The sequence below is a fragment of the Micropterus dolomieu genome, linkage group LG20, assembly GCF_021292245.1.
Source record: "Micropterus dolomieu isolate WLL.071019.BEF.003 ecotype Adirondacks linkage group LG20, ASM2129224v1, whole genome shotgun sequence".
NCBI classification, from domain to species: Eukaryota; Metazoa; Chordata; class Actinopteri; order Centrarchiformes; family Centrarchidae; genus Micropterus; species Micropterus dolomieu.
The window spans coordinates 23,374,949-23,388,278 of NC_060169.1; the positions used below are offsets into that span (position 1 = coordinate 23,374,949).

Here is a 13,330-nt window from a genome sequence, read left to right on the forward strand (position 1 = left end):
TTATTATTATTATTATTATAAGAAAATGGTTATAAATTCAGAAAGTAGTGGCTTTGACATAGAGTTGGTGTGAAGAGTTAAAGATATCTTACTGCAAGGAGTGGATCACACAGAAAATGTAATGTTTTAATAAATATCTTCTGTGTGATCCACTCCTCCACAGATTAAAAGGGATTCATGGTAACACTTCAAGTCAAGCTTACAATTTCATGTTACTAACCCCCTCTTTCTCAAAAATCTAAAACTAGATATGTGTTTCACTGTATGCAGCCATATCATGTGAGAATGTGACAACCACCTGCCAGTAACTTGCAATGTTATCAGCGGCAGTCCACTTAGGTTTTTTGGTCCTTAAAGAGCCATAAATAGACAGAGACAAGGGAAGAAGGAACAGTCAAGAAATGTGTCAGATAAAAGAAAGGTTTGACAAAATAACATGGAAGAGACAATGAGAAGAGGCAAAAAGGGAAGCTGACGCAAAAAGAATTTGGAGGTAGAGAGGAAATCTTTGACATCATATCCAGCAACCAACAGCGGTCTCTTAACCTTGTTTTTGCATTATTGCACTGCAACTAACACACAGAGGAATGCTAATCAAACACACCCAAACCAGTATGCACATTTTTCACATATATTAGGAAGAACAGGAGGCGACAATCTCCCTAGATTTCTACTTTAAATCTTTTTGCCTTTGAGAATGAGACAGCAGAGGGCAGAGGCAGGACGGCGCCTTCACATTAAAAAGGTTTCAGATGTGACCGGTTGTTAACCTTTCAGCCTTCAGGTTGGCTTTTTTCTACGATTTTATGTAGGTGACTATAAAAGTGCTTCCAAGAAACAGAAGATTCAGCTATTTAATTACACAACTCTGGATAAGTTTGCATAGTGGAGTCACAGGTTAAAACAAGAGAATTTATCCTAACCCATTCAAAACTTCATGCCCTGCAACCAGAGTAAAGTTATGATGCATTCAAAGTCTTGATACACAATTCAAAAACACCATGCCACAGGCTACCCAGCATGGCGTCTTTATGACTTTTTCAAACCTCATCCCTCTTTATCTCATCCTGGCTGAAGGCAAAGTCTTGTAAGGCCTTGGAGAAGTAAAGGAGGACAGGAGTCAGATGATGAGCTACAAAGACTTGTCAAAGATGTTGCATGCGTTCAATTAAATTGGGAAGGGCAGGGCGGTGTCTCCATAAATGTTTTGGTTCTAATATCTAAATCAACTGGATGCAGAAGGCCTTTGCACTCAGGCACAGTGTAGATATGCATGTTGACAATGAAAAAGGGATGAAATCGGTGATGATGCCCTCCTATCCAATATAAACATAAATACACTCAACTTTACAAAACTGTCATGTTTGAGTTTACCAGTTTTTCTCAGCATTCTCTTCAAAAATCAAAACTTTGCTTGTATATTTAAAATCTAGTTGTCTAACCTGATTAATAACCATTGTACCCCCATCACCTGACCCCATCACTTTTCCTTATGGTCCACCTGGGCCGTGAGCTGCAGGTGTGACAGCATTAGCCGGATACATTTTATAATCAGTACCTATGTTTGCCACAACAGCTACTTTGCATCCCAACAAGATCGAGTTTCCAGGGTCACATTTTTTCCCCAACATTTAGGTAACGCTACACACAGATAGACCATATAGTGTCCTTTCTCTAAATCTGCAGCACCAGACCAGCAGCAGAGATGTTATCCCCTCCACCTGCAGTTTGGTAAACTTCAGTGCACACCAGCACTGGAGCTACGCAGATCTCGTAATCGTCCTCATCCCAGCAGCTGACGGGCCGGGTCTCCTGCAGAGGGATACGCTGGCTGCCTTCCCGACGGCTGACAGAGAAGGAGTCATCCATTATGAGCCTCGCCTTGCTGGGGTCAATATCATTAGAGCCGCAGACATGGCGGTTAGCTGTGAGAGAGGCCTTGGCTGTGGCTGACATGGTGTTCTTCCACTGGGAGCCACGTGTCACAATCATGGCCTGAAAGGCCAGTGTGTGAACGTGGAGCCGAGTAAGTGGCTTAGCCTTTGCACTGTTTGTGTCGCTGTCTGCACTGGCATCCTTGTAGCGCTGGTTCAAAATGCGATAGACCTCCCTCATCTGGTCGAGGACTGTGGCTACACGGGGGTTTGGGTCTGACAACACTGTGATGTTGGAGCCTTTAAGTAGACTGAGCAGGTTGGGAAGCTCCTGTTCATTCATGCCTAAAGAGTCCGCCTAGGAGAGCAGAGTCAGGATGAGTGATCAAATAAGCACCTGCCCTTAACTGAACTGTGCACGAAACCCATACCATCACAGTAAGTGACATACGGTATTCAACATAGCAAGTTTAGTTTAATCTAATAAGTCTGAGTCAGGTGGATGTCATACTCAGGTATGCACATCTGTTTGACTGACGGTGTTATTTTTGTTTTTTGGGTATTGTCGTCTTTACACTTGTTAAAGCACTTTGTAACTTGTTTTTGAAAAGTGCTCAACAAATAAAGATTATTATTATTATTATTATTATTTTGCAGACCCGAGAGGAATGAACCACACTCGCTGTGCTGCAATGAAGGAAACCAATGCAACAGTATGATTTTCATGTGTTTTGAGATGTTTCTGGACAACAGTGGAGTTCTACCACAGCATATAAGCTACAGGCTGAAACTACAAAGACAATAAAATGGGCCAGAATGATTCCTTTAAACAAAAATAATTTTTCTATAGTAAATGTTGTTATTGGACTGGCCAGATCATAATGTATTTTGTTTACTATATGTGAGAAAAATCTGTGAACTTTTAAAAATACATCAAGACACTAGAAAGCAAGACATCAAACATACTCTATTATATCAACATGTAAATACAGGCAGACAATTATAGATTCTGTTGACAAACAAAAAAGTTTAACTTCAAGCTAATTTAATTTAGGCAAATCTAGTTTTAAACTACCTGCTAACCAGTATTTGTTTAATCTTTCTACTCTCCCTCCATTTGAAGTCACACATGTGAATGAATGTTTTGATTAATTTCATTGTTCAGTCATACGTACATGGGGGATGACATAGTGTAACAGGTCCTCCATTATACTCTCTTCTACAAAACTGGCCATCTCAAAATGGATCCCAATCTGTGGAGACGAGGAGGACAGGAGGTCGGCCAGGCGGGAGAGGAGTGCCTCCCGCTCACCTGGAGTGATGAAAGCAATATGTAGAAGGAGAAGAGAAGAAATTCAGGCAGAAAGGTTGCCAGACAATAAGGAGGGAGGGAAACAAAGTGGACAAAAGACACAAAGTGGAGGAAATGAGTAAAGGTGCGGAGATTCGAAAACAGGCCAGAGGAGGTAAGATGTCAGAGAGGGAAGGATGCCAAAGACCTTTTTTTACGTTCTTTCATCAACAACCACCAGCCAAATTCAACAGCCGTCTATCACAGGATTGATTGACCGTCTTATGTGCATGTGTTCACTCGCACAGACTTTACTCGGTTAAAAACTTGGTAGCCTATGACATTACAAGTCGCGGTAAATAGTTTACAATCACGATGCCTGCTCAACCATTGACCATCTGTCAGCCATCGCCGATGGCCTATCGTCTATCGGCCCAACCCTAGTGTCAACATAACACGATTATCTATTAGCATGTTTCCACCTTGATTAATATCAAGATAATTATGGCCAAAATAAATACTCCTATCAGCACATGCCTACTCTGCATATTATTCTAGAGGGAACAATCAATCTCTGTCAAGCACTATTTTATCTTATTATCTGCATGAAACTCAAAATTTATAAATGAGTAGAAGAATAGACCAGTTCCTTTTAGTTCAGTTAACAGTTCAGTTTTACTTTATTTTAATTGTATAACAGGATCAACAACTGACAAATGTTCAGGACCACGCCACTTGTGCGACACAAAGCAGCAGACACTACTGCATAATGTTCCAAATCAGCAACAAATCAAAGGTTGACACCAGTTTCCTCTTACCTGACTGGAAAGGGAAGTTGTCCATCATTTGCAGCCCACCCACCACCAGCAGATCTGGTTTGAAATCCTCAAGTTTCTCAGCAAACTCCTCCATGGAGGCCAGGTAGGGGTTATGGTCATCACTGTGGATGATATATCTACAGAGAACAAACATGAGCAAGGTCAAACACAGTCAGCTTCAAATACTGTAGGGCACTACATTTATACAAATGTACATACACACTTTGCTCTATTATTCACAAAATTCAGTAAAACCAGTCCACTGTGCAAAAAATGTGTCTCTGGCTTAAATCCGCTCAGGTACACAGTTCACCTTATAGGATTCCTCACGATTGTCAAAATATCTACCAAATGCTCAACTAACACATACCTGTTGGCTCTACGTGAGGTATAGCGCCCCCAGCTAGCACCAGATGGATACTCCAGGATCAGATGAATGTCTGGCTCTTCTACGACGTTACCTGCCACTGGAAAGACAGAGGTAGGTGAGGTACTAGGCCATGGAAATGAGGAAGACAGGGGTAGGAAAATAGATAGAAAGCAGAGAGGGCAGAGGAAGTGGAAAAAAAAAAAGAATGACGCCGTGCAAAGGATAGAGGGGCATTCAGGGAGTTAGGAAAATGATTGTTTGAAGTAAAAATCGCGACACTGATAGATCCTAGAAGGTAAAAAGGGTGTACCTGTAATGTGCTGGGACAGGACATCTGTAAAATCGGGGCTGAAACTTCCCCCTAGCAACACATCACATCCCTCGATTGCCATTCGACCAGCCATTACAGGGGCATTGCCACCTACTGCCCACCTGTTTCCAGGCAAGTCACGGGATGCTTCAACCAGCTCGCTGAACAGGGTATCATTCAGCATAAAACGCCTGCAAGACAGAAAAGCAAACAAATAGTGAAACAATGTTCAAACTGAAGGACAAGAACTTGAAATGATCAGCATTTCCTCTAAATACCTCTTCTTTTTTGTCCTATGTTGTGTCCTTGTTGGTGATATTAATTAAGATATTAATGTGTTTAACTGAAATACTATGAAATTCAAAATACATTTTGAATTTACTTTTATTGAGTGTGCTTCTTTGAAAAGTGTAACTACGGCTTCTACAGTGATAGTTTTTCTCATTAACAGTTTTATGCCATGAAGATCCATCAAAAGCTGGAGATACCGACACCTCTGAGCTTGTTGAGCAAATACACATTTTATCAAGAGTAAAGTTTCAGAGAAAAGAAAAAGGAGGCAAGAACAAAAATTTAAAAAAGAGAGGAAAACAAAAATGTACAATAAGATCCCAATGGCACACTTTTCATTTCAACAGTGGCAGCCTTCTGCTAAAAGCTGAAATACATGTGACTTCACAGTTTTATCAATCAGCAAATACATAATAATAATCACCGCATTAGAGCTGGACGATATGGTCAAAAATGTTATGATAAAAAGTTTCATTATCGTTATCTTTCAATATCGATAATTACCACTATAAGTATCACATCGTTATTTCTTTCGATTTTAAAGGCAGATTTTTGCTCCTGAGTGAAAGTAATTGTAATTGTGGTTTAAACTCTTCAATATGTTCAACAATTGATGCCAAACAGTGGATCACTTCACAAATCTGAGGTAGAACACTCAAAACAGTTATGATAAAATCTTTGTCAACAAATATGCACGAGTAAAATTAAGTAAAATCTTTATTCGGTCCTTTTTTCTCAAGAAAATAAACATCTTAATAAAAAATGAAGTCCTAATTCGTGTACGATTCAAGTGAATAAAATCAAACATTTATTGACATTATTTGTTAACATATTAACAACATTAACATTATATCGGGATAATTACTGTTATCGTTTTATTGTCCAGCCCTACCTCACATCTAAGTCTAGAAAACTCGAAGGGCAGTCATAGAGTGCAGACCTCTGCCAAGGTCAATAATCCAGTCTTGTATGATTCGCAAATCTCTGCAAGCTCAAACACTATATGTGTCTGGATGTATTTCATATACACAATGTCAAAATATGGTTGTGCCTAGCCTTATAATCTTATCATCTCAGCTGTCCATTTATTATGTATGCGCAGGTTGGAAAATCCAGAACTCAGGATTAATCTGGAAAAGAAACATCCCTGATCACTTATTTCTTACAACCTGCTGCATTTGTTTCTACAGTGATGTTTGAGGAGGCTGTTTTGTTGTATGTTTAGTCGCAGCATACCATTCACCTCAATCACTGGGCGTTCACACATGCGCAACAATTCCAGTTCATTTAGCCTTAGACACTGGTGGTAAAATCTCACAATGTTAACCAAAGTGATAAATTATTTGTGTATACACACCGTGATTCTGATCCGCTCCAAAATCTTATGGTTTCTTCCTTGTAAGGATGCACCGATCTGACTTTCAGTCCTGATACAAATACCTGGGCTTTGGGTCTCAGCCGATGCAGAGTACTAATCCGATACCAGTGTAAAAGGAATAAACTGTATTACACACTGTAAGGATGAGACTGGGAATCATTGTTTTATGTGTAAGTCTTGATTTAAACATTGCTTCCTAACTTTGTAAAACAAAATGCTATGTTAGCTCTTCTAGCAAAATGAGTCTTCCGGTGCACTGCTCACGTATCGCAAAGTTCATGCGTAATTGAAATGAATAGCTCGGCACCCTTGTCACCGATACCTGATCCAGCTATTTGAGTCAATATCGAGTAGGGTTGAGCTGATAGACGATGCCATCGTCCATCAGCAATGGCTGGCAGACATCGCCTGACTCTAGTATCGAGCTGATATCCGATATCGGTATTAGATCAGTCCATCCCCACTTCCTTGGCCGATGTTACACCTTTCCACCATGTTTCATGAAAACTGGGCCAGTAGTTTGTCCGGACAATCAAGCAAACAAGTTACACTGGAAAGATAACCTCCTTGGCGGAGGTAATACAAATAAAAAGAAGCCATTATTGTGTGCATGAAGGCTCCCAGTAAACATGTGGCCTGAAACAGACTCAATGTATTGAAGTGTATGCTATTTTATGAGATTAGCTTGGTTGTGGTTCATCCTGTATCTCACTGTTGCGCTCTCTAAAGCTGCAGATATCCAACGAATTTTAAAATATAACTGATGGTGACTAAAGAGAAACATAAGTGAAAGCAAAGCACACTAAAATAAACTCAATAAACGTATTACACATGCAGTTTCACCAGATCTGCACTTGGTAGACATAACCAATCATCTCTCCGCTTACCCGCACATATCACTTAGACCTAGCTCTTTTTTTTTTTTTGACTTAAGTGATTCACCATTGTGGTCTCAGACTTTGACTACAAAAGTTCAGCTATCATCTGGTTGACATCAAGCATTCACAACCCCAAAGTCTACAAGAAGCCAGGCAAGAAAGAGGCAAGAGAAATAACTCCTACTTCTCCCTCACACACATACCCTTGCCCTTTCTGTCTATGATGAAGGTCTGTTGTTGCCTTTAGGTGTCATTTCCAGACAATGAACAAAAGGCTCACAGGCACCAGAACAGGAGAAGTCACCGAGAGGGGAGACGCGTTCAACATCATAAATACCTAATACTTCAGGATGGCTGTCCAGCAGCTAACTAGTCAGACAAATACAGACAAGCACTGACCAAAGCGTGGGTTTAGGAAAAAAAAGATGACAATGGGAAAGAAGAAAAGAGCGTGTGGTAGTATTTATTCATACTTCATGCAACTTTGTATTTACCTTACAAACAAACCCTTCCACATTCATGGTTGAATGTGAGTGTGTTTGTGAAAGTGCATGTGAGGGAGAGAGAATGACTCAGAAGCACAGTAGCCTCAGGGGGTGCAACAAAGAAATGGTTTTAAATTATCTGGTGACTGATCTTAAGCCTTGCAAACTAGCTCTGCCACACATACACACAATTAGACACACCTTGTATATAAACAGGACCAGAACACAGCTAACCAGTCATAGCACAGAGAAATGTAAAGGTTTCAATTATTTGTAAGACCACTTGTTCAAGCAGGCGTGCATTCATTTTATTATACTGTGAATTTAGGAGTAGTTCCCTGAACTAGACCATAACTATTTAATGGCCAGCTCTTACTCTCTTTCCCAAATGTGCGTGCACGCACACACACACACACACACACACACACACACACACACACACACACACACACACACACTCTTACTCTGCAGCAGCTCCTGGTGCAAAGAAGTAGGCAAAGCTTTCAGCCAGCTGCACTTCATTTTCTAGGTAGTTATGATGTAGGGGCTGGTCTGTGGGAGGGAGGCCAATCTTATTAAGCAATGGTACCCCCTCCACTATCAGGTCGACACACCCCCCAAAACCTGTGGATGAGGGGGAGGGGAAGAGAAAAAAAAAAAGACAAATAAGTGAGAAAAAACAATGGCCAGAAGCAGATACATGACTTAAAATCTGGGACAGAAAGAGAAGATAAAGATATGCTAATATATCTAATTAATAATTAACAGGTCTGACTGAGTGGCTGGGCTTGTTGTTGAACTGCTTTAAGATTGGACAGATAATCACTCCTGTTGTGTGTTTAAAGTACCAGCTTTCAGGATTAGATCACAGTCAAGACACAGATCAATCACACTATGGCGCTGCTCGCTTGCTGTCAACGACGAACGAAAGCCCGAAACCGATATAACTATATTATAATCTATATTCCTTTAAAATACAGCTACATTGTATCCCTGAATTCACCACCTGCCACTATCTAACCGGTGTACTAGGTTAATTTACACTACACATGTCATGCCAAGCATACCATTAATACAAAATGCTGATCTGGACTGAGATCTGGTGACAGACCTTTCATGGTCACTCCTCTTCAGCCCTTTATCAAACTGCATTTGCTAATAAACCTCCTGATACTTTGTGCACTCACTGAATAAAACAATTTTTGTGTAACGTTTGCTAATGGTGCTGACAGTTCACAGCAAGTTTTCCCTGAACCTTACTTTGTTTTTTTATCATTTCTAATAGCCCACTTTCGTTTACTATTAAATTGGCCGGTTCCAGATATAGCAGCAGGGTTAGCATACAACTTTTTCAGTTTTGTTAGCAATGGATTTAACGTTAGTTCACCTGAAACAGATATTATGGTAGTGATTCAGTACGGATCTAATCAAATATATCCTAGAAACGTCAGGACTCCCCAATCTTAGGGTTATGCTAACCAACGTTAGCTCCCCACCACCTGCACTTACCAACGGCCACTCTCGGTCTGGCGACGTTGTTCAGCCCGACTTTGCGTTCAGCCCGGAGCAGAGAGGACAGGACGGTGTCCAGCCGGTCGTCCAGGTCTATATTCTGGGGTGAGCGGAACCACAGGGCCAAAAGAACCACAAACAGAGACACAACAGGCCCGTATTTCACCCACGACACCCTGCCTCCTGCCTCCATCGTTGGCTGGTTAGCTAGCTACGGTCTGATCGCTTTTCTCTCAGTCGGTAAAGAACCAGCTCTCTCCCTGCCCGCTCCACCAGTAACGAGCCGTGCGGTGTTTGTTTTGAGAGCCGGAGTGCCTTAACCGGACGAATACTGAGCTGGACCCAGGATTTTAGATGTTAATAAAAAAAAACAAACAAACAAAAAAACACTATCGCCTCAACTGTTTTATACGTTAGTTGTTTTTTTTTTGAAAAAGGCTTCCCGGAAGCACCGCTGTCCAGTTTGGATAATGAGTGGACGCCTGTGCGCAAAACGAACAGCTTTTATTCTACTAAGGGGGCGTGTTTGTTTGCTAACAACAAAGCGGAAGTGGCAACGCTCACCAGAAACCGTACACGTTAACTAAATAAACCACAGAGAAAAAGTCAGATTATGATGGCGGGAATGAACACATCTGGGCTATAAATGGCATACTGGAGTGAGGTTGAAGTGGACAAAGCAGAAGTGTTGAGTTAGGACCGGACTGATCGGAAATCTCGACACTGTAGGAGCTAAACTCCAGAAGATGGCAGTAATACACCACCAAGGATGCAGAATGCCATTAAACGTCAAAGAAGTGGGAAGTTCACAGCACTACCCATCCTTTTCAAAGATGTTTAAAACCCATTTATAAAATACAAGTAATGTTTCCAGCTAGTCTTGCGCACATAAAATTGCTAACCGCTTTGAATGTTTGTCATGAAAATATAAAATCCATTTACTGTCAGTCAAAATCTTGCATACAGCAGAAAACAATGTTTGTCAGCAATCACAAAACTTTTGACTCCACATCTACTTACATATCACATCTCGACCCACATTCGTAGTGAGCCAATCCCATCAGGCGTGCAAGTCTTCCAGTCAGACACAAATGAAACATAACAAAATTGATTTAAAAAAAAAAAAAAAAAAAAAAAAAAACCCCCACACCACACACACCAAATTAGGAACCAAGTATTGTTTTATTTGCATCAATACAGGTGGACAACAGTCACTTTCTAACCATATTTAAAAAATAAAAACTTCAATTGCTCATCTGATACTCTGAGTTTAAAAAACAGTAACAGGCACTAATTACAATGACTACATCCTAACATTATGGAGTGGCATGTGGCACTGACCTATAATGTTGGGGCAAATAAAACAATTAAAAATTAGACACATAATTGCTCCAAGACAGCCCACATGTTTATCCCAGTTAGAAAAAAGAAAAGTGACAAATTGGCTTCTTAAAAGAAAACTGTGCGGCCTTTGATTGAGGAAGGCGAAAGACCTCACAGCAGCTCATTCACCAAAAAAATAAAATAAAAACCAACCACCATCAACAATAGTGATTTGTGCTCAGGCACATAGTTGCTGTCATACTCCCTTGTGCTAATCCACCTGAATTAAGTGAAAGTTGCTCTTTTTTGATCTGCTGTCAAGAAAACCACATGCATTGTGTGCTAGTTGATCAGTGGGCTTAAACTATGAAAAAGGGACTAAAAGCAGGTAAATATGGTCAGTTCCAGAGCAGGCAAGTGGAGTGAGTCGCCCTCTAGGGATTATGTAATTGACAATGCAGCTCAACACCTGCAAGAGGGGGAAAAAAAAAAAAAAAAAAAGTCAGTAAAATGTTTGAGGATTTTACAAAGACAGTAGGAGCTTCTGGTCCTTAGAGCTATGAGACTTGTGCACAAACACAAAACCCTGTGTTTCCAGTCTGGTTTAAGATATGAGTTGTACTGTATAGGTGCACAGTAACAATTACAAGGCCAATACTAAATATTGCAATTACCGGTTTTGTTGTCTTACCTTAAATTTAATTGGGAATCCCAGCCACAACCTCTGACTCAATACCACAGTGATCAGATCCACGCAGAATTTTAAAGAATCCTGAAAACCAGAAACAGACCAGAGGACAGTTTACATGTCAATTTAACAAACTAGCCCAACACCAAACTATTACATGTTTGGAAGTATAAAACGTTTTCCTGACAAAAGTGAAAGATCACATATGCGTTTGTTCCCCCCCATTCAGAATAGCTGCTAGGTGTGCAAGTAACCTCACTTAATTGCCATACAGATCACTGTGTGGTGACTGAGCTTCTCATCAAGGAAAATAGTATTTGAGAAGCTTTCTTGAAATTAACATGTGAATTAAAAATGTACTTAAACACCCAACACAGACAGAAGTTACATTGTCGTATGTGTTGAAGGGATTAGCCAAACAAGCAAAAGAGAAAAGTATCACGTGCACTAGTGATAGACTGATTAATCGTGCCAATAGCTGAAATTTTAAACAAAAAAAAAAACAAAAAATAACACGCATCTGCAGGCAGCTTTTCAGTGTGGCTGCTGTGGAACGACATTAGGCTCCCCATTGTGAGCTTTGGGAAGGTGTTGAAAGTTAGTTTTGAGCCGTAAACGTCCTCAGTCACAATCATCTTTTCTAAATGTTAACACGTTTCTCTCATCTCCTAAATTACAGTAAAATAATGAAGTTGAATGACAATGAATAAAATTCCATCTGAAACAAGACATTAATGGCCAAGATAACCATATGTATATTAGATTGTACTCGGAAATAATAGAACTACACATGACTTGTTTCTGCATTATCAGCCAATGAAAACCCATAACAGTCAAACCACTAACCAAGATTGAACAGTTATTAGATACACCTGAACTGTACAATGAAGTCTAACAACGTGCCAGAAACATTGATTCAACAATGTGCTCATGAGACTGACATCAGTTGGCATAAAACTGAAGTGTTTCTAATTTTTCCTCATTTCCTTCACACATGTAAATAGGAGTTCTGTTTATAATGAAGAGTGATGATGTATAAATGTTAGAATGCGTCTCTGCTCACCGTTATCACCCCAGTCAGTGTTCCAGGAGTTGGCACAGAGCCAGTAGGGAACGCCGTTCTCCTCCCCCCAGCCTAGGATCTTGATGGCGTGTCCGCCCACAGCAGACCCAGACACATGCTGATACACACCTGCGACAAGGAACAAAATATAGGACGGTCAGCAAGAGCTTGAGTGCAATTGTGCGAAACAAAACAAAAACCCACACACCTGCAACTGTGCGTTTAGCCTGTACTCAACAAGCGGCAAGTGTACATATACTCATACTACATTTGTGCGTTCAGGTGCACGTGTTCTTACCAGTCTTGTACATCAGAAAGTCTTCGTAGACACTAAAGGCTCCCTCCACTGGGCCATTCTTGTATATCTCAGACTGAATCTCTTGCTCATTTGACAGCACGCTGTAAGACGTTTTGCCTGCAACACACTGCATGTTAGGATGCTGCGTTGCATGTGTGTGCATGCATACAATACTATGACAGTTTCTCTTTATCAGATATCCAATACTTGTGTGTAAGCCAGCTAGTGTAAATGTATACTGTAAGTGATAGACTAGTAGTAATGACATTTTGACTACCAATACCAGATTTAATAACTAACCTGAATTTCTAATAAAATTAGAACTCATTTATGCACTATGGTCTTTTACATATTTCAACTAGTCAGTTTACTATTAAAATAATTGCCATTTGTTTCGCATTTATTGGAGAATCAGTAATGTTGAGTCATATGAAAGCATTACAATTAAACAAAACTGAAGATCATGTCAAAATGTTCAGTGTTAAATTCAATTTCTCCTATATGGCAAATACTGGTGAGCATGACTCAACGCTCATTGTTAGCATGCTTAATCCCTTATTTATGAGAGATGGAACTTACCAAAGTGCTTGTCCTGTTTGTAGCTGGGTGTGTATCCAGCTTCACACTCGTTGATGCATTGGGGTGTGTCTCCACGCTCTCCAGTGCAGGAGGGTCTGCTGCCATTCACATGGTGCTCACAGGGAGGGATGGTGTAGGGACGACAGCCTGCATACACAAAGAGTGTCAGAAC

The 13,330-nt window shown here is 40.5% G+C and overlaps 2 protein-coding genes across 2 annotated transcripts in view; both read right to left on the minus strand.

Annotated features, from left to right (window-relative positions):
• Window positions 1-6: 6 nt before the first annotated feature.
• adpgk2 (ADP-dependent glucokinase 2) lies at window positions 7-9,679 on the minus strand. The gene is made up of 7 exons (XM_046033188.1): window positions 9,205-9,679; window positions 8,160-8,319; window positions 4,664-4,854; window positions 4,354-4,450; window positions 3,984-4,120; window positions 3,050-3,186; window positions 7-2,232 (listed from the first exon to the last, which is right to left on the minus strand). Exons 1-7 carry the CDS (start codon window positions 9,398-9,400, stop codon window positions 1,675-1,677), a joined length of 1,476 nt encoding a protein of 491 aa, XP_045889144.1. The 5' UTR covers window positions 9,401-9,679; the 3' UTR covers window positions 7-1,674.
• Window positions 9,680-10,370: 691 nt separating this feature from the next.
• Window positions 10,371-13,330, minus strand: part of ctsba (cathepsin Ba) — a 5,365-nt gene continuing 2,405 nt past the window's right edge. The window contains exons 7-10 of the mRNA XM_046033189.1: window positions 12,580-12,696; window positions 12,282-12,410; window positions 11,222-11,302; window positions 10,371-10,999 (exon numbers count right to left, since the gene is read on the minus strand). Of these exons, the coding sequence (XP_045889145.1) occupies window positions 11,229-11,302; window positions 12,282-12,410; window positions 12,580-12,696 (320 nt within the window). The 3' untranslated portion in view covers window positions 10,371-10,999; window positions 11,222-11,228. The remainder of the gene's footprint in view (window positions 11,000-11,221; window positions 11,303-12,281; window positions 12,411-12,579; window positions 12,697-13,330) is intronic.

Excerpts from the sequence above, each read along its gene's own strand:
- adpgk2 (XM_046033188.1), bottom strand. The coding sequence starts at position 9,400 with ATGGAGGCAGGAGGCAGGGTGTCGTGGGTGAAATACGGGCCTGTTGTG. Across the intron at positions 4,451-4,663 it reads CCTGTCCCAGCACATTACAG|TGGCAGGTAACGTCGTAGAA; the intron begins GTACACCCTTTT and ends CTGTCTTTCCAG. Across the intron at positions 3,187-3,983 it reads CAACTTCCCTTTCCAGTCAG|GTGAGCGGGAGGCACTCCTC; the intron begins GTAAGAGGAAAC and ends TCATCACTCCAG.